Source organism: Orbicella faveolata, unplaced genomic scaffold (genome assembly GCF_042242905.1).
Source record: "Orbicella faveolata isolate gen_17 unplaced genomic scaffold, um_ofav_v1 contig_36, whole genome shotgun sequence".
NCBI lineage: Eukaryota > Metazoa > Cnidaria > Anthozoa > Scleractinia > Merulinidae > Orbicella > Orbicella faveolata.
This window is the reverse complement of record NW_028301565.1, coordinates 14,917,501-14,944,141: the sequence shown is the minus strand read 5'-3', so window position 1 is coordinate 14,944,141 and position 26,641 is coordinate 14,917,501. Positions and strand designations below refer to the sequence as shown.

At 40.7% G+C, this 26,641-nt stretch overlaps 3 protein-coding genes across 4 annotated transcripts in view; 2 read left to right on the top strand and 1 right to left on the bottom strand.

Annotated features, from left to right (window-relative positions):
- The first annotated feature begins 587 nt into the window (after positions 1-587).
- LOC110050639 (uncharacterized) lies at positions 588-12,167 on the top strand. The gene is made up of 6 exons (XM_089275385.1): positions 588-3,820; positions 4,892-5,132; positions 5,897-6,113; positions 6,701-6,906; positions 7,763-7,999; positions 9,024-12,167. Exons 1-6 carry the CDS (start codon positions 763-765, stop codon positions 10,057-10,059), a joined length of 4,995 nt encoding a protein of 1,664 aa, XP_089131511.1. The 5' UTR covers positions 588-762; the 3' UTR covers positions 10,060-12,167.
- A 122-nt stretch (positions 12,168-12,289) lies between these two features.
- Positions 12,290-14,972, top strand: LOC110050633 (transmembrane protein 163a-like). The gene has a single exon (XM_020756550.2). It carries the CDS (start codon positions 13,205-13,207, stop codon positions 14,192-14,194), a length of 990 nt encoding a protein of 329 aa, XP_020612209.2. The 5' UTR covers positions 12,290-13,204; the 3' UTR covers positions 14,195-14,972.
- A 1,228-nt stretch (positions 14,973-16,200) lies between these two features.
- The window catches only part of LOC110050618 (uncharacterized), an 11,444-nt gene continuing 1,003 nt past the window's right edge, over positions 16,201-26,641 (bottom strand). The window contains exons 1-7 of one of the 2 annotated variants that reach the window (XM_020756534.2): positions 24,482-26,641; positions 23,774-24,041; positions 23,174-23,372; positions 22,752-22,939; positions 21,679-21,930; positions 20,844-21,115; positions 16,201-20,451 (exon numbers count right to left, since the gene is read on the bottom strand). The exon at positions 24,482-26,641 is cut by the window's right edge and continues 1,003 nt beyond it. In XM_020756534.2, coding sequence (XP_020612193.2) covers positions 20,408-20,451; positions 20,844-21,115; positions 21,679-21,930; positions 22,752-22,939; positions 23,174-23,372; positions 23,774-24,041; positions 24,482-26,641 — 3,383 coding nt within the window. In that variant the 3' untranslated portion in view covers positions 16,201-20,407. Of the gene's footprint in view, positions 21,116-21,678; positions 21,931-22,751; positions 22,940-23,173; positions 23,373-23,773; positions 24,042-24,481 lie in introns of both variants that reach the window. The other variant, XM_020756533.2, reaches the window with a different exon arrangement.

Genomic DNA, 26,641 nt, shown 5'->3' with positions numbered 1-26,641 from the left:
CCTTCAGCATGCGATCCAGCTTGTCTCTTCTACCAATACACGTGAGCCAAGAGCAACAAAAGCTCTGGTGACAGCGACTTTCGGAGCTAAACGACTTCTGTTAATTATGTTCCCGTAGTACACAGTGCAAACTATGGCCAGCAATACTTCATCCAGGTTGTTATTAACATTATAGGCTATTGCACTTATTGTTATCACTAAATCACGAACAACAAGAACCAAAAGTCGGAATAATACCAGTTTTGCAAATGTGTAAAATTCGCCCGACGATGACCAAAGGCTCTCCGTTATTTTGCTTCAAAACAATAATAAACCTTTCTCTTTTCCCGAAATTTTCGCTTAAAAAGTCGAAGTAATGTGTCTGCAACATCTTTCCATCCTCAATATAAAATGAAACGAAACTGATGGTTTACAAATAGAGGGAAATCGTGAGTCATCGAAACGCCATTTTCTCGCTTTGTGAAACGAGCCGCGAAGCGCAGTTTAAACCGGATGTGACGTCATTTTTTGTTGGACGATGCCTATACGAAAATTTCAGGAGACTTCTGCCCCGCCCCTGATGCAAAAGTCATGCGGTACCATATACAATAATTTCATCTATTTTTATCTCAAATCAAAACAGTACGGAAAAAGAAAATACGGTATATAAACTCAGACACGTGCGCAACAAAAAAGGACCCCCACCGTACTCCAGGTGGGAGATAATTTGTCGTTTTCTCGGAATCGTCGCCCTCGTTTCCACGAAAATGTTGTTGTGGCGAGATGGCGGATGATGTTTTGCTAGAGAAAGTTTTCAATTTTATTTGCGGTAGTGGCGGCTTTGCCGAGTTGTCTTCTCTTTTGAAGGATTCGTCACCTTTGAAAAATATCCCAACGGAACTAGAGAAGAAGAACTGGCTGAAAACTAAAGCTCGTGGCCGCTTTGTTTTGGTGAAAGATGACAACGATGAAATCGCTGGTGTGCGAATTGATTTGAGAAAGAAAATTTGTCAACAATATCTTAACACAGGTTCATGTCCACGGGCGCAAGGCAAGTGTAAATTCTGGCATATTTGTAAAAGTTTCGTCGAAGGAAACTGCGACTGGAAATGCAGCCGTTCACATGACTTTTTCGACCCAGACAACAAAGGGAAGACGAGCGAGCTGGGTATCGAGAAACACTCGAATGGAACCGTGAGGAATATTGTTGCCTGGAGCCTCCCGCAGGTGTGTAAGTTGTATTTGAGCAATGAATGTAAGTCTGATAAATGTCCGTATCTTCATGTTTGCTGTAAAGTGATCCGAGGATCGCCCTGTGATTGTGCCTTATCGCATAACATTACCGATTCTCACAACAAGAAAATTCTCAAGCAATATGATCTGGTACCACATCAGTCTATGAGGATCGCTTTCGTTCGTAGCAGCATTTTAGTTCTCGAAGAACAGAGAATTTTCGGTAAATACGAACGCTCGATCTCTGCTGCTGCCGTTAAAACAGCTTCAAGTCCGCTTGTGAAAAATTTAACTGACCCCATCCCACCTGCCACCGCTCAGCCACTGTCAAAGAAACCATCACTTCAAAAACAAGGCACAGACGATGCTCAGATCGGACGTAGGAAAGCGTCACAAGTGACAGCCAGTAACATTACCAGGGGCTCTGAACAAAACGAAAAAGAGAGCAACTTGCAATTGGAGACAAAAAACACGAAGAAACAGCAGAAAAGCAAAATGGCTAAATGTCAACAAGCAGAAACGAAAGATCAAGATCCTGTCATTAACAACTTAGCCAGCGTTTCACCCACGGCAATACCTGGCAAGAAAAGTCTTGAATTTCTGAATATCCAGGCTGAAGAAGACGAAAGCTTTTCGGATTCGTCTTCAGAAGAAAACAAAACTATGTCTGATAGTTTCAAGTCTTTGAAGTGTAACAACGAAGACAACACGCAGGCGCTCCCGGCTGAGAAAAGTCATCTCGCTTATCACGTGACTAGCACGAGCTCACCCAGCTGTTTATCTACTGCGAAATCAGGCTGTAACGAACTAAATTCAGGGGGCGCCCGTGGATCACAGGAGACGAAAGGTCTGGCGAATTCATGTGGAGCAACGGACGAGCAGCCAGCTTTTGGAGCTCAAAGTAATGGGGACAAAAGATCGTCCATTGTTGCTCCCAGTGGGTTACCTGCAAGTGATGTCAGTAAAGATTTTGTAAAGAAATGGGTGATGGGCAGTGATGAGACTGAGCAATCCTCTGGTGTCAAAGAGTCTCACAGCATGGAAGCATCGCAAAAGGTTGAAGAAGTAGAGCGTCATCAACGAAAGCTATCGGTTTCAAGTTCATGCAGTTCTGTTCCAGACCCTCAGAAATGCACTCCGTCAAAGAAGGCTGTCTTTGATTGCATTTTGAAGGAATATAACGGTACTGTGTCCTTTGTTGCAGTCTCAAGTAGACAAGATCTGTTTCCTGTTGGATGTGGGGATATCGCAGCGTGGTTTAAAGCGAGAAAAGACAGCTTTCTTCTTCGGGAAAGTAAAGACGGAAAAATCATGGAAGTCAGCTCATTTTGTCGGCGAGCCCAGTTGTGTTTTAGACAGGCTTGTTCGACAAAGAATTGTCCATACTTGCACGTGTGCAGGGATTATATCGCCGGATACTGCAGGTTTGGGGATAGATGTCAAAGAAATCACAGTTTTAAGTACGATGAAGACCGAAAGCTCCTTTCCAAATTCAGATTGAATGGTTTGTCAGAAAATAATCTTCGTAAAGTCATACAGCTATCAATACCCCAAGTGTGTTTAGACTATAACGAAGGACGCTGCACAAGAGGTCAGAGTTGTGGCCAAATACATATTTGCAAGGACATGATAAAAAAGAAGTGCGAGGATGAGGAAGACTGCGGCCTTCAGCACCAAAACGCGTTGCTGACTCCTTATGCAACTGCCATACTTGAGAACTATGGCCTGAAAATCAGAGATGGAAACATTAATCCGGTGCTTAGAGTTCTTCTGGTCTGTGAGGACAAACCTACTGGTCAATCAAACGATTACAGAGAGAGCACCGCCTTGGCAGAAAATATTTCAATGTCCACACGAGCAAATGCCAGGAAAGCGAGCTGTCAGGGCGTTCCTGCTCCTTCTAAGAACGGTTCTGGAATCAGTTGTGAACCATCAGAACAAAAAGTGTTTGAATGCTTGTGCAAAGATTACGACTGTTCCGTCTCTTTTTCAGTCATAGCCAAACGAGCCGATCTGTTTCCGAACGAATTTAAAGACATCGAATCTTGGTTTCGAAGAAAGAAGGGCAGCTTTCGGTTGACCGAAAACGATAGGGGAATTATCCTGCAAGTGGATGCTTTCTCTGCAAAAGCCCGGCTCTGCTTCAGTTACAATAATGTCTCTGGAACGTGCAAAAAGGAAAGCTGCTCGTACCTGCATGTCTGTAGAGATTACGTCACCGATTCCTGTCGTGATGGGGCCACTTGCATGCGGAATCACCACTTCCACAATGAGAAGGACAAAGCTTTGCTGTCGAGGATCAAGCTTGATCAATTAACAGACAAGCAACTCAGTCGGTTAGTACGTTCCTCAGCACCTCTGGTATGTGTCGAATACAACCATGGTATATGCGATCGTGAAGAGGGTTGCCCTAGAATTCACATGTGTAGTGACCACTTAAAAAAGTGCCACAGAGAAGGAAATGATTGCGAGTTAGATCATGAATCTGCCATGACCTCTCACCACACCCAAACAATTCTTGAGCGTTACCACATGGAGCACTTGAAGTCAGATGTCGTAAAGAGGATTGTACTGGTTTATGATGACTCAACTAAGGTCAAAGAAGCAGGTAAGACGGTATTCTAGGATTCCGCATTTGGTTTCTTTGCTGCAATTCAAATTAACCTTTGGCTGAATTAATTCTACAAATTACGTTTTTTTTTATCGATTGATTGTAATTGTCATTTTGTACCTGCCGAGTTGTGGATGTAATAAGCCAAGTCAGTTTCAAAATCAGGGTGATGAAATACCCTTCTCATTCCGCTTAGAAGCGATTTTAGATTATGTTTTCTTCTTAAGTTCATTGTCAACTATCGAGCCATTAGGATAAATGAATTGTTTAGATTAATAATGTACACATCTTTAGTGACATTAACTAGCCATTCATTTTAGTTATTTCCTGGTATCATTTAGTGTTACTTTTAATTTTCCAAGAATTCGAGGATACATAATAATAATAATAATAATAATAATAATAATAATAATAATAATAATGAGGAGTGTTTATTGTGACAAAAACTAGAGCTAAGCTTTACAAAATGCTATAATATTTACATAATTTGATGTCTGTTAAACCTGTAAAACGTGTTTCCGTATCTAATCATGATATCATGGTTACTACAACTAATACTAATACTACTATCATAATAATAATAATAATAATAATAATGATGATGATGATGATAATGATGATGATGATGATTTTATTATCGTGCCAATTACATCTAGCAGTGAAGAATCCCCACTGCTAATAGGGACACCTAACTAGAACTGTCTAAAAATAATATACCGAAAAGTCCTATAAGAGAAATTAAATTTATGAGTTACAAAGATGGCAGCCACTACATCCACCTAGGATGTTGCCTAGATTTAGCCTACGTACGTGGGTCTTCAACGTCTTGAGATTTATCGCCGGTTTTTCTTTATTTGTTAGTTTGCTCCATAAAGGCAAGACTCCTTTTAAACGATAATTTCAATTGAGTTCTTCACCTCTTTTGTTGGCAATACATTGAAATTTAAGGGAGAAGTGAGATATCATAGTGATCACTCTTGGGAACTGGAAGTTACATACCTATACTCAAGGTGAACGCCAAGTACATTTGTTGCAAATGTTAACTTTACAATGTACTTGTGTTCATAGGTCATGTTCATCACTATAAGCCAGATGCACCCATCTGCTCAGATTTCATTCTCGGTAAGTGTAAGAAAGGCTCCAAGTGTCCAGGACACCACCGCTTTTTGCCTTTCCACTGGCAATACAAACTTCCACATGATGAATGGAAGAGCTTCAATGAGACGGACAACGAGAAGCTGGAGAAACTCTACTGTGACGTGACGCTCGAGAACTGCTCAGCTACAGGCTTTCAGATTTCTCTTGAAAGGTATGATGTGTAGTTTTAAGTACAATGGATCATTAGAGTATTGAATGAGCTGGAGGGTAGTGACCAGGTTAAGATAGCTGTGTGTAAGTTTTAACAGCGGTCGTTTCTAGCGTTTATTATGTGACCAGCTCCGTGAGCGGGCAAGATGAATCAAGTCCTGCGCTGTGATTGGCTACCCGAGCGGGAAGATGGAGCTATCTTGCCCGCTCGGGACTACTCGCCGTGTCCCGCAAGAAAAATTTCCCCGAAAGCCATATAATAAATCCTTTATTGACCAAGCTTGTTCGGTCAAGATGGCTAGATATTGGCCTCGTTCTTTTGTTTTTGCGAGTTTATGGACCTCGACTCCGTCTCGGTCAAGAAACACGCAAAAAAGAACTTGGCCAATATCCAGCCATCTTGACCTCACACTTGGTCAATAACCCATACATATTATACTTATATTGTACTAGTAGTACAATGTAAGTCTAGTAGTACAATAAAATTGTAGTTATGGAATGAAACGTATACATTCAACCCAATTTCTAGTCAGTACGTGGAAAAAGGTAGAGACAATGTCTGCGCAAAATACTTATGCCTTTTTATAAACATCTCGAAAAAGGGCAAATTGGTTTTATTTGCATTGCATAGTTGGTAGCTATGAGTGTTGCAATCTATGAAATACTCGTTCATACGGTTCCTTTTTTCCAGCGTGTGCGCGCAGTGGAGCTCAGGTACCTGGAATTTCTTTATACTCACTTTTATGTTTAACTTCAATTTTAAAGCGATGGCTTCCTATTGCTAGATGAAGGATATGAGGTGGACTTTTTGCTTGATAATAAGTTGATGATTATACAGAAAGATTGTGACGTCATGGCCAACATAAGGCGACTCTCCTCTGAGTCGTACGCCAGCAATCCAGGGAACCCTGTGGCTACTGCGTGGACCTGGTACTGGCAGAATGAGAGTGGAATCTGGCTAGAGTACGATGTGGACCACTTGGTGAGTTAACTTGCATAATCAAGTATATCAGAGATGAACGTTTCTTTGGGCCCTTTATCATGATTGGTTAAAAATGCGCGTGCTGGAAACTGTTGACATCCAAGTGGCCCATCAGGCCGGAGCTTATTCCCGGTTTCTGTAGTATGAAGCGACTAGGAGTATTTCTACTCCCCCTGGATAGGATGCTAGTCCATCGCAGGGTTACCTGCAGCATTGAATTCGCCGGTGCCATTTATACACCCGGGTGGAGAGAGGCGCTGTGGGAATATAATGTCTTGGCCAAGAACACGACACAATGTCCTTGGCCAGGGCTCGAACCCGGGAGGCTCGATCCGGAGTTGAGCGCACTAACCACGACGCCACCGCGCCTCCTGCCTCAAGGCATAGTTTGGTGTTATTTCAAAGCAGTTTCCCTCTGTCGGTCCATGTACTATAATCATGCAAAACCTATGGTTGGAAATACTTTTTTGCAATTCATTCGAGAAAACACAACCAGATCTGAATTGTATTTTGTTGTTTATTTCACGTGCTATGCGCCATAGTTTAAGACATTGTTGTGAGCTTTATGTAATATTTTGTCTCTGCAGGACAGGGATTTGCAGAAACCAATCGAGGAAGCATTCTTAAGCAAAGAAAACTACTTCAGTTTTAAAATTTCAGACCAAGATTACAGATTGTATTTTTGTTCAACAACTGAGATGCACCAGGAAAACTTGAGGTATGGAACTAGAAAGGAAGTGAGGAGAAGACCGGCAGATTTTAGATCAAGAGCGGACATTCAACAACTTAAAAGGTATGTGCAGAATACTGATTTTTAGTGATGAATAACGTAAACTCCCACCTGTATTGCTCATTACAAGCGGGACCGAAATCCAAATGCCTGTGATCACAAGCATGTGATCACTACTTTTTAAATTTAAAAATTAAATTTTAAATTTCAATTCTTAATTTTTCAGAATGTTTAATATCGGAGAATATTCTTTGTATGGGAATTTAGTTTCCCCCATTTATTCTCCAATCATGTACTTTTTGTAATTTCTGTGATTTATTTACTGGTACTAGCATGACAAAGTATTATTAAACTTAAACTTAAACTTAAACTTAAACTACGATCGCCGCTATCATTGCCGTCGATCTAATAAAAGGCTGAGCGATCTGTACGACTACCAGTTTCCGACCACGATCGCTACAGAATAATAAAAAAATGCCTAATAAGACCTGGATCAAATAACGACGCACTGAACTGAAGTCTATCAGTCTATCTCGGCGATCATTGTCGGAAAAACGGTCGATGAGCGTTTTTCCCAGCCATTATGTTTAATCCACCGTAGGAAAAAAGATGGCGGCTGTACATTTTACCACAATACCTTGCGAACCTAACAGAGCCTATATGGCACGAAGAAAGCCAAGTTTTTACAATATTTGTTCCTGTGCTGAGGACATTGTGTATCCTAGGTTTGAAGATTTTATAACTTTTCTGCACGTTTTTATGAGCGTTGTTAAGGTTTTCTTGCGCTAAGAACTATGGGTAAATGTACCATCGCCATCTTTTTTCCTACGGAGGTTGCTTCATTATGCTTTTAAGAGATGCTCACTTGCACCTGGAGGCTGTCAGTTATGAATTGATGAAACAATTTTGTCTTCTTTAGATCTCATAAAAGCGCGTCTGCCAGTCAGAAAGCAGGAACAAATGCAACAAGTCGTAACGTTCCAAGCCAATGGTCTTCTATGCCGTCTGATAAGCAATACAGACGCGTTCCATTAACTTCAACCTCATCTGAATATAAAGAAATGAAGACATTGTTCGAGAAAACAGTCAACAAGAGCGTGGTCATCAAAGGCATCGAACGTGTGCAGAACCCGTTCATGTGGGAAAAGTATCAAAGGTATTTCATTCTTACTAACAATGACGCCATGCCTGGCTTAATATTATGCAATAATACTATTCCTATTCTACCAGCACCGGAAATGGAGGGAATATCCTCGAAAGAGAAAATGTGTTTCCATGCATGAAGACTCTGGAATTTTTCATTGGAAAATTCCATGATTTAGCAAAGCAGTGCCAGATTGTGGAGGCAAGCCATCAAATAGAAAGTGCAAAAGGCTCCTTTGTAAGACTCCCGTACAAACCCATTCTCGCTCATTCTTATAGCTCTCAACTAAATCTGGGGCTCGAATTTTAAGAGTCTGAGTCCCTTGCGCTCGCACTCAAAGCATTTTGAAGTCTCGGTCTCGCAACCTAAAAAGTCAATATGTCTCTGGCTCGCAAAGAAAAGCGCTGGTCTCGCCGTCTCGCAAAGTCTCGCATTTACCATTTACCACCCCTAGCAGGTTAAGAAGCTAGAGAAAGAAGAATTCTCAAAATTTGAAGGAACTACAGTCTAACCCCTATTAAGCGGCCACCTATGAAACAGCCACCCCTATTAGGCGGCCAGTAATCAAAGTCCCGATGAGTACTTTTCTATTGTTTTTACCTGTTTTAAGCGGCCAACCCCTTTTAAGCGTCCAACCCCTGTTAAGCGGCCACTAGCCATTTCCCCGAGGGTGGCTGTTTAATAAGTGTAGAAGTGAATAAAAAAGATAAAGTCTGCATACGAGCCAAGTGGCTCATTAGGCCGGAGCTTATTCCGGTTTCAAACGAACTGTATTCGGAACCGTAATTCATTGGAGAGCAATTATGCATAATACTTGCACTGAACATTAAACTTCCTTAGACAAAAGGGGATCTCAGAGCTGTTATTGATTTGTAAACAATCTAAATTACAGTAAAACAATACATTGTACCTTGCAGTACGAGCTTTTGGTCGCACCTTATACGATATAAAAGAATATGATAATAAAAAAACATATATAGTAGCTTGTTTAAGGTGGATACGGCGTCCTGATTAATTTTGCGTTCTCTGTTTGCAGGAAAAAGGAGAACATGTTGGCGGTCAAGACTGGGGGCCAAAAGCGAATCTTTCTGAACGAGAAAAGATTGTTTCATGGGACTAGCCCTGAAACCGTGGAGGCCATCTGTAAACAGAACTTTGATTGGCGCTTGCACGGAAAGAACGCGACGGTGTATGGGGAGGGAAGCTACTTCGCTTTGAATGCCTCTTACAGCGACGCTTACGCCAAGGAAGACATGAATTCTTGTCGATTCATGTTCGTGGCCAAAGTCCTTGTTGGTTCTTATACTAAGGGCCACTCCAGTTATCGAAGACCGCCACAGAAAGATCCTTCAAACCCAGCGAGCGATCTGTACGACTCCTGTGTGGATGACAAATCAAATCCAACCATTTTCGTTGTTTTCGATACCGATCAGTTCTACCCTGAGTACATAATCAAGTACTCACATGAGAGTGCTTGGTATTCAGTAGCATACCAAGCAGCCCACGGTAGCTATCAGCAGCCAGTGGGTAGAAAGCCAGTGCCAAAGCCGAGTCTTCCTAAAGCAGCACCATTGCAATCCAGAGCTTCTCAGTCGCACACCGCCAGTACCGCGGCCATGTCAAGAAGCTCGAGTACCCTTGGTACTTCGGTATATTCTAGCAGATCTGGTGTATCTGTTGGTTATTCCACAGGCTCGAATGCTAGTGGAGTATCATCATACAGCACAACAGGTGGATCCACCTCTGGTTCATCGAGTGGTTATAATACTTCTTCAGCTTCAAACGCCGCTAGCACGCGACACCAAAGCACGGCAACCAGATCTTATTTGGGTGCATCTAATAATTATTATTCCTCCTCAGCTTCAAACACTTCTGGCACAACGTACCAAAGTGCAACAAGTGGAGCGTACTCTGGCACATCGAGTGGTTATTACACTTCATCACCTTCAAGCTCTTCTAGCACACCATATCAGAACACAACTAGCAGATCAAACCCCTATGGCCCATCGACGCAGTCTGGTGGCATGTATCGTAGCTCCTCAAAGGACAAAAACAAATGTTCGGTTATGTAACTGTAATACGAGTCTGTGTGTTTTGAAGTGATGGAGGTATGTGTGCCGTAATACAGTGGAACCCTGTTAATACGACCACCTTTGGTCCGTAACAATGTTCTGTTAAAGGTTAACACAATGATGCTAGTACTAAATCCCTTTTACAAGATGGCATTATAGATTAAATTTGATTGGTTCTCTCCCAAAATACTTCTACACTGTCACACTGCATCGAGCACATTTAGATCAGATGCAATGGTAGATCAATACAACTTTTATTTGGCTTTCACTGATTTTGCTTTTTAGTTGATACTACTTATCTCGTCAGGAAATTCAAGTTCTTGTATATGGGGGATAAATTTATATCTACGATAAATACAGTTTAAGGATCCCCGAAGGCGTGGGCCTTGGTTGTTGAAATATGTGGTCGGGTCAACAGGCTTTTTGATATGATACTTACCAAGCCTTTGTTTAGACCAAAAGAGTGTCAGTTTCGAAGGGGTGGTAGTTTTCTATGTGTTAGATGCATGGTCACAAATTCATGTACGTCCACACCCCTGGACCGGTACCATCGCCCTTAAAATCCTACGTTAAAAAGATGAAAAGTTCCTTTGAAGGTTCAGAAGTACAAAAAACAAAAACAAAGATCTTACGAGAGGAATCCTACCAAAAACCGGAAATATGGAAAAGTAGTAGCTGGATCACAGAGGTGGCAGTTTATTTTTCTTCTCAGCGAGAGAAGATGGAGTCTCGCGTTCTGTATTTGACATGTAACAGATGAAAAATTAAAAAAACAAAAACAAACAAACAAACAAAAAAACAATTGAGAAAAAGAACTGAAAAATAAGGAAACCTGTGGGTTATTATACAGACAATTTATTTTTCCCAGTAATACCTAGAAGTTTGTAAATCCTCTGATTAGGTTTCTCAACCTGAAAAGTATGGAGGATTACAGAATGAAAAACAAAAACAAACAAACAAACAAATGAGTTCAGTAACACTAAATAAGCCGCAAAACAAACAAAGAAATGAGCAAATACAAAACATTACAAACGAAAAATATTTTGACAAGATAGAAGGGCCACAGCCAGTATGAATCATGGTAAAATATAAAAACGTTCTGCGGCTAAAAGTATATAAGAAACACAAGCTTTGGACTGTCTTAACTACAGTCTTGAACGGCCGAAATGGTGCTAAAAATTCGAAAATATAGTGTGATAAAATACATTAGACTAAAATACGATAGAAAACAATGGAGTAAGATTATGGAACAAACTTAAGACTTTTTGTTAAAAAGAATGCTATATTGTCCTGAGAGTGGACAATAACGCCTCCATCATTGACAAAAGCAGCAATCAAATCTGAAAGTTCCTGGATTCCTGGCATGTCAAGTCAACCCCCACTGCGGACAATAACTCTTGTCCACTCCCAGGACAAAACAGCATTCTTTTTAACAAAAAATCTTAAGTTTATTTCATAATTTTACTCTATTGTGTTTTATCGTATTTTAGTCTATTGTATTTTATTGCGCTCTATTTTAGAATTTTTGGCGCCTTTATACCAATTTGTTGTCTAAATATGATTCGTTAGTTGTCAAGGTCGATCTGCTTGTTGTTAGACTTATCTCCATTTTCAATACATGGGGTTATATAAGGAGATGAGATAATAAGCTATATTAATGGGTAAACATAAGGGCACATACCTATAGGGGGCGTTCAGCAGCTAGGGAACAAAAACATATGTTACAATATAATATTTGCAAGGTTAATTAACTGAAGAAACAAGAAATGCAAATTAATATTTGTCAAATTCTAAGGTTTTTGACTGGAGTTGAAAAATTTTCCCTGTCTTGAGGACAAGCTATATTAATTTAAGGGACCAATACCAAAAAAGATTAAAAGTAATGTCAGTCGACGTTTCGATGCATCAAGCATCATTCTCAAGATTGATTGAGGTCGTCAATTGGCATTGCTTTTAATCTTTCTTGTCAAATGTTTAAGAAGCAACTCATTAACAATAACAAAGTTGGATAGATTGTTAAGTCAACGGAAAACCTTTAACATACGCAAGTAATTTGATGGTATGCAATGCAAAGGTAATTATTAAATAAAAAATAATCTACCGTAAAACGTAAACGGCGTATTAACTGGTTTGTAACAAGGACTTGAGTCTATTTTTGTGTGAACTTGCCTCAGCTTCATTTGAAATTTCTGATAAAACATTCAAATTCAAAATAAAAACGAATATTCCAGTTTTCGATAGCCGTGTGCACTATTTCAGTTGTGCAATGTACCATGTAGACGTGAACTTATAGCGTAGCCGAAGCGTAAGGACGAAGGAAGGAAATCGAACGATAACGGCTTTTTATTTCCGGACAATTGAACTGATGGATATAATTATGATAGTCATCTTGTGTTAGAGAAAATTCTTTCTCTCGGTAAGTTCAGTAGTTCATCTCTACACTAAGAACTTAGGAAGGTATTCGTTCAATCCAGATGTTGTTAGCTGGCAACAACTTATGTATATAACGTACATGATTCGACAAGTGTACAGTTCTATATGCATGGTTAGTGAAGTGTGTAGAGTGTGGTAGCTGGTTGAGGACCTTTGAGTATGAACTTAATTCAGTCTGATTCAGGGAAGAGCAAGATGGTTACTTTGGTTTTCGCGCGTGCCCTGCCTTGGTCTGCCTTAAACCAGACCGAATGACGCTTTCAGTAGAGGCCTGATGAAGTGCAATTGCCCAAAACACCTGAACGTTCTTGAGCGCAGTTTACCATATTCACCTGCGAAGTGATGCGAGACGAAACATTTTAAATTGCCCACCAACGAAGAACGACAGCTCTTGAAGAAAAAACTTCCCTGATCTTTAATGGTAACAATTTTCTTCGCGATGTGACCTTCTAGTTTCACTTAAATTTCTGTCCTGTTATAAACTATCTCATAAATTCTTTTACTTGGTATATATATATTGTTAACTTTTACATCGAGTTTCATTGGCCCTATTGTTTCAACCTCTAGTTGCATTCAACAAACATTGTTTTGACCAACAGTCGTTTCTCGACCGAATCGATTTTGTCTTGACTTTTCAAAGGAAATCATTCAGGCCTGAAATTTATGAATAGCGCATTTACTCTCAAAATGGAATATTAAACGCGCTCGTTGAATGCATGACATATCATTCTTGACGAGACTGTCGACTGCACGTTCACTCGTAAAATACTGGAGTAGAAGTTCAATGTCAATTAACTGTCCGTGGAGACGAAATGGAAGAAATCCTAATTCCGACAGCGAGGAGGAAAAGTTTCCGAGTGCGTTTTTGGATGCAGAAAAGAGCTCGAATTCCTCCGATTCAGCTAACCATTGCATTTTGCCGCCTTATATTTCGCGAAACTTCACCGCGGAATTCTCTCCGATCAAGGATCAGAGGGATGAACTGGAAAAACCAGGAAACAAACACTGCGTGTCGATTATGGACGAAAATCTATTGAAAGATCACGAGAAGAGAAAAGTACCCGACCATGTTCGTAAGCGATGGAGAAAGGCAGCTATTTGGGTGACGGCGATTTGCATCTTAGTTTCACTTGTCATCACTATTGCTTCGTTTCAGTCCGCTGGCGCCTACGACAGTTCTTCCGCTCTCGCCTTGGCATTCGACGCTGCAAATGCCGTCTTGTGTTCGTCAGTTGTGCTGTGGAGGTTTAAAAGCACGAAGAACGGCGATCTGGGCCACAAAAAAGAGAGAATAGCGTGCGTAGTGTTCGCGGTTTCGTTTATTTTGAGCGGGATTTTGACAACTGCATTGTCAATCAAGAGAATCATTGAAAAGGACCATCCTACTAAAACGGTTTTTGTGGCAACCATCCTGGGCGTCGGATGTGTTTTGTACCTCATGTTGGCCGCTCTCCAGTGCTACATATCCAGGAAGCTTCGTAGTTCAGCAATGCTTGGCAGTGCCTTGGACTCGGGACTATCTGCAGCGCTTATGGTTGGCTTGCTTATCAGTGATTGTTGTTACATTCTTGCTCATACGGATTTGTGGTATCTGGACCATTCCATGGCGATTTTAATCTCACTAATATCCATTTTATGCGGTGCGCAAATTCTAGCAGAAGTCTTGTTGTACAAGGCTCTTCCAATAGATATGCTGCCTTAAAACTGCTACAATAATTTATTACATGTTTTTTCAAATTACTCAGTTTTGCAATGAATAATATAATAATTTATGAGATGTTTTTCAAATCACTTTTCAGGCAAATTGCAATGAATCATACTATAATTCATGACAGGTTTGTCGAATCACTTTTCAGGTATAATAAGAATCAAGATATCGAGGCAGAGTCAATGTTTTAGCGATCCCAACCTTTGACGCTGTCGCAAGTGAATATGGCGGGAATCTGTTTGGTCCACCCAAGCTCAAGTGATAAATAGATTCCCGCCACATTCACTTGAGAAAGTCGCTGTGCTTGTGATCGCTAGATCATTGACTCTACTTCGGTATCTTGTTCCTTATTATGTGCACTACAGAGTCGGGAAACAATATCTTTACTCGACTTTTTCAAGCAAATTGCAATGAATAATACAATAATTTATGAGATGTTTTTCAAACCATTTTTCAGGTAACTTACAAAGAAATATTACAATTATTTATGAGATGTTTTTCAAATCAATTTTCAGGCATATTGTAATGAATAATGCAATAATTTATGAAATGTTTTTATAAACACTTTTCAGGCAAATTGCACTTTTATTAAATTAATTAAATAGCACTAATATTTATTACATGTTTTTCAATCGCTTTTCAGAGAAATTGTCACTAAATGGTCAGATTTTCATCTTAGCACCAGTACGCTTGTAGGGACTGGACTTGTTTAATTTACTGCCAGTTGAGCACCACGTTAATAAAAGTCTCTCGCAAAATTGCGCCCCAGAAATGAACGTGTCAGTGGTGACTCGTGTAGAGGGTTAAACAAGGGTTGTCTACTGTTGTCCGTCCGCTGGGGCAACGTTTCACCGGCTCCCTTTCCATAGATTTCGGAGCATCACCTCCAATCTGTCCCTGTCCCATATTAATCAACTGAAGAGTTTCTCGAGATTTTAGACGTTTTGGGAAGTCACGTGACCAGAACTAAAAAAAAAGGCCTTATTCGTATTCTCGGTATTAGATTGGAACTAGCTTGCAACTGAGGCTAATGCGTGGAGTCTTTTCAAATGCAAATGATTTTTCTCTCTTTTTAATAATATTCCCCGCATGAGCCTCCATTACAAGCTAGTTTCAGTCCGATACCGAGAATACGAATATGACCATCATTAAGTTAATGATATGCATGTCCAAAACAATTCGGCAACCTGTGGTCACTAGTACTGAAAATGGTTCATTTTGTTTCTAGATCTCAAGTAGGACGTCAGTGTAAGACCATGCGCGACACGAATAAGAGCTAAAGTACTTAGAAGTTCTTACAGGCCAGTCAACAGTTCCCTATAAATTACGGAAAATGCCTTTGAGTTTGGGGTCTTACTGGTTTACTTATCACGTTCATCTTTGTCATTGCCTTTTGCCACGTGTCCTCTTTTCAGGCAGCTCAGTTCACGCACTGTTGGTTTGGTTGTAGATTTCACAAAGGTGAACACTTGATGATGATTTTGCATGTTTTAAACTCTGCCGTAATAAAAAAAAGAATGAATTGTATGACAGGCGTAACTGCGAAAAAAGTGAAGTACTCTACAAATATCCATCATCACGTGATTACTTTTTCCGCGACAGGGACCAACGGCCTGTGAAATGGTCTTCAAAAAGACCAGCCATTTGAATAGAAGTCCTTTGGGATCATTAGTATTAACTGTTTTTGTCTTTCGCCTAACATCCGGCCCACGTACCACAGCACTGCAAAACACAACTGGCTCGATCAAGAGTGATCGAATTAAAATTCTTTTTGCGTCAGTTGGTAATTTGATTCGGAGCGAACTCCATGTGTAACCTTGCCTAGTTCCAACGCCTCAATATTTCGCCACGGTCAATCGTTTCGGGTCACGTGGTCCGGGGCGGTTTGTTTGAGATATGTCAGCGAAATCAGTTGACCGTGAAGGCCTGGGAGAAAGCCGTACAGGAGTTAGACATGTAACCCGTCATGCAATATAAGTAATGATTCACACTACGTCATATCGTTTTGTTGAATGTCGTTTAATTCAATTCTTCTGTTCAATTTTAATGTCACAGGTTGGCAATGACCTTTAAAACGTAAGTAAGATTACACCAGCACGTGCCAGTCCTGGAAGCAAGTTCGGTCTTCAGGCAAATCTTCGTAAAAATCTACCGAACAGGTCCCGTTACTAAAATTAACCCATCAAGAAATTGAACCGAGGCCTCGCGAACACAGTGAACAGAGGTTGCCATATCACTTCAACACGTCACAAGGATACCTCGCGTTACAACGAAAATCGTGGGCTCGGTCAAGTCTCTGTGATGGGACTTAAATCGGAAAACCGACTTGCCTTCCTTTACTGGTTGAACTTTATACCTGTTTTCAATATAGTTGTTCAGTCTTTCAGAAGTCTTGATAATGACGGCAGTCGATTTCAGTACTGAGTGTAGACCCGCGATCTCAAAACGTGATTCGCCTCATGAATCACATATTATGATTCGATAAATCGGTTGGTTTGCGTCGACGTGCAGTAGTTAAACACAGAGGCAAGATGTAGTAAGATCAGGGTAATTAGACGGCAGGTAAATTTAATTTGCCAGAGTCATGTGATTATGATCAAACGGACTAACCATGTCAATATATGAACATGATTTGCCTGGCAAAAACATAGTCATTCGACTCTGGTTGATGTACGGACATTTACTTGAACGTGGAAGCAATGACAATTTTAGTGAGATCATGCGTAAATGATAACCAGAAAGCCAGTGAACTTGCCAGGGTCCGTCGGGTCATTATTGTCGAATCATGTCGGGAAAACCCGCGGGTCTTAACACTGGGCTGAAATCGGCTGAACCACTCACATAATTTCTACCAATGATATCAGCCCAAAATACTTAATATACATGTGTTATAAGAAAAAGATTTGTATATCAGACGAACCCATTACGCTGCTAAGCACATAACAGTTAACAGTTTAGTACAATTAAGCCTAGAGCAGTTTTCAATTGAGTGTCGTAACACCAAAACCAAAGGTATCACTCTAGCCAATCACAAAGGACAGAGACAATACAGTCAATACAGTGAACCAATCAAAACTCGAATTACATGTAGCTTACGCAAAGCGCGGGAAAACGTGTGCAAATGAATAACAACTGGTGTTAGTTTTACTACTGATTCGATGAAAAAGCGGCGCGAGATTTTTAAGCCAATCGTGTCGCGTAATAATTCAAAACCGATTACTTTTCGACACTAAAATGAAAACCGCTCTACGATTTACGACCAGTGACTTTTAATGACAGCCGCTTGTCGCGCGAGTGTTCCGCGTCTCTCGTGGAACCCTCTCTTTAACAGTTAAAGAAATGTAGCGGCAACCTGGTGAGTTTTCAAAAAAGTTATACTACATGCTAGTACAAAGTAGCAAGATATTTTAAAGGCAGCAGGGACACGCCCTTGTTGATTGTGCTTGTAAAAGCTGCATTTATGATCATGTATATGATCAGCAACGCTCGAGAGATGTTTCCTTATTTTGCTGAAATGCTTCTCTTGGCTGTTAGGTCATTACGCTTACCACCTTCCTAGTCGGTTGCGAGGAATCAACGTTCTCTCTCGTCAAATATCCTAATCCAGAGAAAAAATTAAGAAGACAAAACCGGCAGTACGAGACACCTACGAGTTCAGTTTGGTACAGCAGCAAGAAATATATACCGGCACAATCAACAGGAGAGCAATTCCACTGTTACGTTAAAAGAAGACCGGACAGAGCCCGTCTTCAAGCAAACTGAATTTTAAAAACGTTTCCTTAATCACTCTACAACAAGCTGAAGGATAAAGGACCTCCTAAAACGCATAAATTACCTTTAATGGAAACCATTATAGTATCCTATGAGCAAGTAATACTACTTCAGTTTTATTTCTTCACTTAGTTTCTGTTTTCTTTTTTTTTCTTTTTTTCCCTGACACTGATCCCAATGAATTGAAAGCAATATGAATTTAGAAATTTTTACCCGGCGCGGCGGTCATTTTAGGTGAGCCACTGGTACAAAAACATTACAACCCATTCGTTGGTCAAAAGTGTCCGAAACATAAAAAAGTTAATTTTTTTTGCACCAATTATTCAGGTGTTACCGATAAATTAGACCCAAACAATTGCATCAAAGGAGCTCTGCTGTATTTCTCGTCTTCATGACGTTAAAAGCCTCCGGCGATAATCGGGAGAACATCAGAGAAAACTGCTTGCCGCATTTTCACGGATCTTCTTAACGTTTGAAAAGTTAAAATAGTCATATCTCGATCACACAAGACGAACAAGTACATGTAAGTCATATCTCCTCAGTAAGCAGATAATGCTCTTGTAGGCCTCTACGATCTCTCTAACTTAGTTCCAAGAAAACGAGATTCCAAATGTATTTCAGAAATAAGTCGCTTGGCCTCAAAAACTTCGTATAAAAACACGAGGTTTTGTTCAATCTTGATAACAGCGTACACTTTTCCGAATGGTTCAACGAGTTGTGCAGTGAGAGATTCAACTGTACAGGTGCAAAGCGCCCGAATAGTTTCCGAGTTGTATAGTCGAAAGAACAAGTGTTCACTCGCAAGACTCCACGACAGCTGGGGAAAACATGTCATGTAGTCGGGCGAACAAGTGTGACTTCAAGTCATAAAACTTAAGCGCCACACGAGTTTCCGAGCCGTACAGCCCAGAGAAGACATTTGCAATCTTAAAGCCCCCAAGGAGCTCCAGAGTCATAGCGACCTTGCGATAATAAAGCGATTGACGAGTTTTCCCGAGTCGTACAATCTCGAATAACTGTGCAGATACTAATCCCGACGAGCGTCCTAGTCTTACAGTGGGTAGAACAATCCCCAACGAGTTTCCGAGTCGTACAGTAATCGATAAATAAACTTCCGACAAGTGTCCGAGTCGTACAGTAATTGGTAAAACAACTCCCCGCGAGTTTCCAAGTCGTACAGTAATCGGTAACACTACTCCCCAACGTGTTTCCGAGTTGTGTATGAGTGGAGGAACACTTATTTGCAATCATAAGACCCCGACCAGTTTTCCCGAGTAGTACGATCTGGCGAGTAAGTAGAGAATCATAAAGCGCCCCACGAATTTCCGAGTAGTAAAGTCGGGAAATCATAAAGCGCCGACGAATTACGGAGTCGTACAGTTCGGAGCTAAGTGTGCATCACTAAGCGCCTGACGAATTTCCCGAGTCGCACAGACGGAAGATCAGAAAGCGCTGAAAAATTTCCGTCGAACAGTACGGATTACAAGTGCGCAAATTTCACAAAGCGCCCGATGGGTTTCCGAGTCGTACAGTCGAGAGAATGAGTATGCAATCATAGGACCGACTAGTTTCCGAGTCGGGCAGTCGGGGGAACACTTGAGTGCAATCATAACGTCCCGACGAGTTTCCGAGTTGTACAGTCGGAAAAAATGACTGTGCAATGAAGCAGTTGACTTCTCCAGGGCACACAATTGTTTCAATTTCCATTCTTGTGAAAAGTAAACAAATGATTTAAGTTAAACCATGAAGTAAATAATTGTTTCATTATGTTTTATAAACCACGCAAGTAAATACCCAGTCAGTACCGATGAGGAGTAACTGACATCTATTCGATATTTGTCAATCTTTCTTTGTATCCTATGAAATAACTGGACCAGCCGAGTAGGCTATTTGGCTCCCATTTCCGCCTTGGCAGCAGAAGAAAGGAAACTGAATCATTTTGTCTTGGTATTCATAAGCAAGGAAAAAAACGCTCATTTACTTGTGTGGTGTAAACTGAACGTTAGGTCTATTGGTCAAGTCAAAAAAACGGGCGGCCTGTCCAGAATGCACTTGTTCTTGTTGTTCAGGGTTCGTACTCTTTGAAGCTTTTAAAATTCCATGACTTTCCATGACCTTTCCGAGTTTTCCATGACCAATGTTAAGCATTTGTTCTCACAGCAGTATCAAAACAATCATTTATTTAACGCATTTTCCAGCATTATAATGCATAAAATGTGTGATTTTGTCTATTTCTACTGAAATTAAAGCCTGTTTCTGAATAGTCTGTTAGTTTGTCAATTTTAAAATATATTTTTGCCAAGCATATTGCTTTTCCATGACTTTCCATGACCCTAACTTAAATTCCATGACTTTCCAGGTTTGGAAATTCAAATAACAAATTCCATGACTTTCCAGGTTTTCCATGACCTGTACGAACCCTGTAATGTTGGTGAATCACTGCGAATACACCGAGATGGATAATAGGGTAACGAGACACTCTGAAGAAAAGAAAAGGAAAAGAACGTTCCAGTTGTTGTTGTTGTTTTGTAATTCATTTCACCTAGCCCATTTTCATCGTTGACCAAATAAACGCACTCTACTGAAAGAAACCTTAAGAAACTTTAAAGCCCTAAGATTTATAAATATAACTTATACGTCTTGAGTGCAACAAAAGGCGAGCTTAAGCGTAATTACCGTAACTCATCTGATCTCATCTAACATACCACTTTCGATTTGGTTTTGTATTTAATCAAAAAGGTAGGATAATATTGATCTGCGTCGAACAGCACAAAAATGGTGGGCTTCTCAACATTATCCACGCATGAATCATACAGCTCCTTCTTGGGTGCGGATTCATCCTTGACAGGAGGCCGTTTCATAGATGACTCACCTCTGACAAACGATCCCACCAGCACCTCAGCCAGAAACACGTAACGGAAACACTCAGAATCCTGCTTGCAGTAAAGATTGCTCAAAGCTGCCTCCTCCGTGAAGTAAGCGCCTTGTCCAAACTGAGCCGCACGATCTTCGTCAAGAGCACGCCAGTCGATGTTCTCCGCGCAGATATTGTCGACATTATTGAAGTCGGTTCCGTAGAATAATAACTTTTCATTTACCGGGTTGCCTTTGATACGCGCCTTCTTCTCCATTTGTTCTTTCTTTCTGCAGAGCATAAACGCAATGTTTTTACTGTACAAGTGAATATGAGAAAGATCGTATATTTGAACTGCTGCTTAAGTTGTGCATATAACCGCGATAATCAATCATGTCTTCAAAGTTTTTACTGTCTTGTCAACACCCAGGCTTATTTCAAATCGAAAGGGGAAATTTAGGGGTGTTATCCATTCTATCTCTGAGGTACTTATTTTTGTTATAGACCATCAGTGTGAAGTAAAGATGGCTGGATATTGGCCAGGTCGAGTTTTTGTATGCTTATCGACTATGTTGCAGTCGAGGACTATGATAAGGCAAAAAATAATAAGGGCCAATGCCCAATCATCTTGAGGAGGGCGTGGTCGGTGAGGCATTCATTATATGACATCACGTGACATAGAGGGTAGAGAGCCCCAATATATTAGCGTAGCAGTTAGTCCATAAATTCCGGTCGTGGAGCTAGCCAAACAATACAGTCAGGTATTGCTTACTTCGGGACGCACAGTTCTTACAACACGAAGGAATCATCGAAGAAGAAAAAAATCCCTTGTGTAAAAAATGCAAAACCTTACCTTGCATACTTTTCCCACATAAAAGGGTTTTGAACCCGCTCAATGGAGGTAATAACTGCCTTGTTTTCTGACATTGACTGGCGAAATAGGCTCTCGGCCAGTTTGAATTGATCTGAGCTTGTGGGAAGAGGAACGCGTATGAACTCCTCAGTTTCAGGGACACTCGTCCACTGATAGGGAACGCGGCCTGGCGCCGAAGCTACGAGAGATCGTGGCGATTCAGGTTCCAAAGGAATTGGCAATTCAAGGGGCCTGAAAATAAACCAATTCAGTTCCTTCACAGTTACAGATACGCTATTTCGGAGTTGCCTAATTTACCTCTGTGTCAAAACGAGTCTTCCTGCACAGCCATTCTAATGAAAATGTGTTCTGCCTACAGGTTCGTTTTGATGCAAATCAAACCCATTTTGATATGAAATGTTTTGCACTAGGACTCGTTTTAAAACAGAGGCAAAAGATCACTCGGAAATGGCCAGTTATGGAGCGAACTCCAGGAACTCAAATATTAAAACTGTGTTTATCAAGATTTAGATTTGACTGGTTAAAAATAAAGAAAGAGTTACCCGGTAACTGACCAATCTGAAGGAACGGTTCATTTCCAACAGATGGGTGAAAGCAAGTTTCATCATCGCAAAAAGGCTAACGCGGCTTTCTCCGCGCTTTTCACGGGATGCTCTTTCAAGTTCTGATCGCTAGCTGTCTCTACAGTAAATACACTCGAACCATAAGTGCTTGAATTTTTTGTCCATATCTTTTTTTTTTGGAGGGGGGGGGGGGGGGGGAGGGAGACTGCAGAACGAGGATTCTTCAAGTAATGTAAAGGATTAAAAACACTGTAAATATATAGTACTTAACAGTGCATGAAGAGTTCTCCTTCTATAAGCACCCAAAATTATGTACAAAAAATTATCATACTGTAAGCCTGCTGTGTGTTCGGCACAATCTTTCCTTCCCATAGTGGAGGATCTTGATTGCGTGATGAGTCAGATGAATGTCTACGTAAGACTAAATTTTATTAGTTTGAATGCAATCCATAGAATTGTACTTAAGTAACGAAGGAGTGCTTTCCTTACCTCTGTAGTCTCTGTATCTCTGATAATGATCGAAACACAGGCCTTCTCCTTACTCTTTTTATGGTCACTGGTGGCTTAATGCTCTGCTGGTACATGGGTACCTTGCAAAAAAACAGCTTAAAATCTTCATCCCTTTCTTTAAATTGACAGGATGGGGCTCCTCTGGAAAACTTCAATTCGATTTTGTGCTGAAAGATCAACAAAAAATAAATCTTTCAAACTATGAAAATGTAAGAGGAGTTTAACCTTTATGTCCTTTGAGCTTTGAATATGCGAGCAGTAAGCAGTCTAACTTCAAATTTGAGCACAGCTACTGTGGAATCAGTACTTCTCGTGCTTTAAGGAGGCACTCGTGGTAAATCTAATATCTTCTGCTAATTTCTAAGCCAAGAGACTAATTATAGTTGATCACTGAAACCTACCATTAGTTCAGAGCCATACTCTCTCCAAATGTTGCTCTTCTCATCCAACCAGCACCAAACCCACTGGGTCGACAGAGCATGATCTGTAGGTAAGACTGCTGGTTTAGTGGACAGACGTCTCAACTGCACATGTCCAAACCCTGTCTCAGCTTTCATGTCATCAAAGTTAACTTTTATCTGTCCTTCTCCAGGATCAATACTGGGGAATAAACAGTTTTCAACAGGATCATGTTTTCTCTTGGTATAATTAAAGCTCAACTATAAACCAGTTGCTTGTAATGACTTGGTTTCTTGAAATGTTGTTTGATGAGACATTCTAGTGGCAAGGTAGAGAAGGGGCATAGGAATCTGAAAAGAAAGGGGAGAGTAAATGGAAAAAGGAGGTAAAATGTATGGAAAGTGGGAACAATCTGCTTCTGTGCCCTGCCCCTGTTCCCCTTCCAAATACAAGAAACATTAGAAGAGAAGTACAGAAATTTGCAATTGACTTCACAATTGCTTGTGGTTTACTAAAGAGAGATGACATTGAGAACTCACTCCCACATTTACATCACAACAGTATGGATATATATACGAAACATGTATCTAGATTGTACTTACAGCACTGAAGGAGGAGTTGGAATCATGATATGTTCCATCTCTGCATCTAACACATTGACATCACAGAACTGCCGCTCAATAGCCTCATTTTCACTTTGTGTAAACCCCTTCCAAGTGTCTCCTTGGTGATCACTGCTGGGGTCGTTATACTGCCACATGTATGGTGTGTTGTAGTGATACTGGTCACACAATTGCTCCTTACTACAATGACCCAGTATGAAATCCAGACAGATGTACCGTGGAACATCTCTCCTTTGTGTGGCTGTTTCTATGATGATATGCAATTTGAGAAACACTTATCAATGGTTATACACATAGTCACCTGACAGCTAACTTTATCAAAATCTATATTCTCCATACTGACAACCTTAATAATATCAAATAATAGTGGGAATCCTTCAACTATATTCTCCAGATGATGTTTGAATTCATGACTTTATTCTAATTGTCTATATCTCTTAACAATTTATTCATTTATTTTAAGGACAAACTAGCAATAATCTCTCTCAACAAAGAGTTAGTAATCAAGTAAGTACAGGTCTGAATCCACAAATATTAATTTATTAATATGCATACAACCATCTATACAAGACGATCTTGTGAAAGTCCCCATAATTCCTCTAAGTATGCTCACTGTATGCAGGACTCAAATATCTAATAGCCCCCTTTTCCCTACCAAGGTTTTGGTTAAAGGTGTATCATACTAACCAGTTTTAGGTTGCTCCCTCATTTTCTCAGATGGTTGCCGCTGACGTATCAGCAGGGCATTGAGCACTGCACGGGGTGGAACCTTGGTCAAATTATATCTTCCTAGGACCAGCTTACTGTGTGGTGTCTCAAGACTGTTTTGATGGCTAAATGGACAATCATCTCCTTTTTTGCAATTTCCCATTACAAAATACTTGCAGATGTGAATGCCAATGCATCTCAACCCTCTCTTACAGCCTTTGGATGGCCTGTTGTAATCAAGGCACACTTCTGGGACTGATGCAGAGACCAGAACACGTAGCTGCTCCTCTGAGAAGCTCTTAAACCTCAGCTGTTTAGTAATACGGGTATTGTGGGCACTCTTCAAACTATGGCTGTGACTAAATTGACATTTCTTCCCTAATGGACAAATTCCATTGGCCAGATAATGCTTACAGACGTGGTAACGGAAGCATTTTGGATCTTTGCAACCTTGTTTGGCCATCAAGTATCGGAAACAAATGCGTGCTTTGGTGCTGTGTGTTCTAATGGCTTCAATTTCTCCAGTGCTATTCTCAATGGTTATGAACCTGTTGTCGTTCTCCCTAAACCATGCAGCGATATCAATCACTTCAGATGGAAACAAGTCTGGATGCTGTGATATTAAAGCATAAGGAACTTGACCATTGTGTTCGTTACAGATGTACTGGAAAATTGACTGTACATGTATGGCTGATTTGTCTGAATTGCTTTCTGGGCTTATCTGGTCAGCTGGGTTGGAAAACGTACTGCTCTGAGACAGTGATCCGGCAACATTTGATGAAAATGAGCTGTTAAAGAAAAACTCATCAACTTGGGAAAGTAATGGTGGCTCGGTCCATAGATCATCTATTGAAGCATCTACACCTTCCCAATCATCAAGTGCCTCATCATCAGAAAGATCAATCAAATTTACTTCAGCAGCTACATTCATTTCTGAAACTGGCTCATTTTGAAATGCTATCAATCCTTTGTTGGACTGTGCTCTCTGTTTCTTGCCTGGTTTCATGGATGTTGTGGCATCAATCTCATTCTCCATAAAGTCCTTTTGCCATGAAATTGGACTGGGTTTGTTTGTATCCACAGCAAACTTAGAACTGGAATAAAGATCAGGTTTGTCTTGTACATCTTCATTATCTGAAACTGAGTCTGAACTTTTTTCTTCCATGTCATCTGCATTTGTATGCTGTGATTCTCCAGCAGCTTCATTCTTTTGATTGGTCTTCTTCTTTCTGGACCGTGGTCTTCGTCTCTTCTTCTTTTCGGTGCTATTACTTGACCCTTGTGACTGTGGACCCAGAACATTCTCATGTTGCTGGAATGTTGGCAAGGACATCAGGGGCACTGGTGAACCCATCATGTTCAGACTGACTTGTGATGAGGCTGAGGTGGCTTTGTCTTCAAAGATTCTCTGCTGCTTACCTTGAGGGATCAAGATGTTACACTGCATGATGTTGAACTTGGTTTTCTCTGGTGCCAAATCATACTGCCTAAGAATTCCTGTGTTATGGTCATCTGTTAGGTCATGTGACAAACCACAACTGCATGGATGTCCTTGGACGGCAACAGAACAGATATGCAGATATGGACAACAGCTGGACTGGCAGTTATTTTTCAGGTACATTTGGCAAACCTGAGGCAGACTGTTGGCAACAACACTCCTCAGAGTTCCATTTGGGAGCTTTTCTATTTCCAGCTTCTTTACCTTCTTTACATTGCCATCATCATGAAGGTCATGCGAGAGACCACAATCACCCTGACAATTGCCCTCAAGGTAGCTCTTGCAAACATGCCAAAATGGGCAAGAATTATTAGACTTACAACTGCCTTTAGAGTAATTCAAACAAATCTTCTTCCTGGAATTCACTCGTGCACCAATAATTTCACCATCCTGGCTCTCTAGCAAAATGATCCTTGACACCCTTTGACCCTGTTCTGGCTGTGCCTCTACTTGAAGCCATATCTTTGCATCAAGTTCTTGCCCAGGTTTAGCAAACTTCCTTGCCAATGGTGAGGGATGTTGCAACAGATCTGACAAGGAAGCAACCCCTCCTTTGCCACATATGAAATTGAAAACTCTGTCAGGCAAGGGATTGGCGTTTGGAATTGCTGTATCATGGTGAGACATAAGCGAAGTCATTG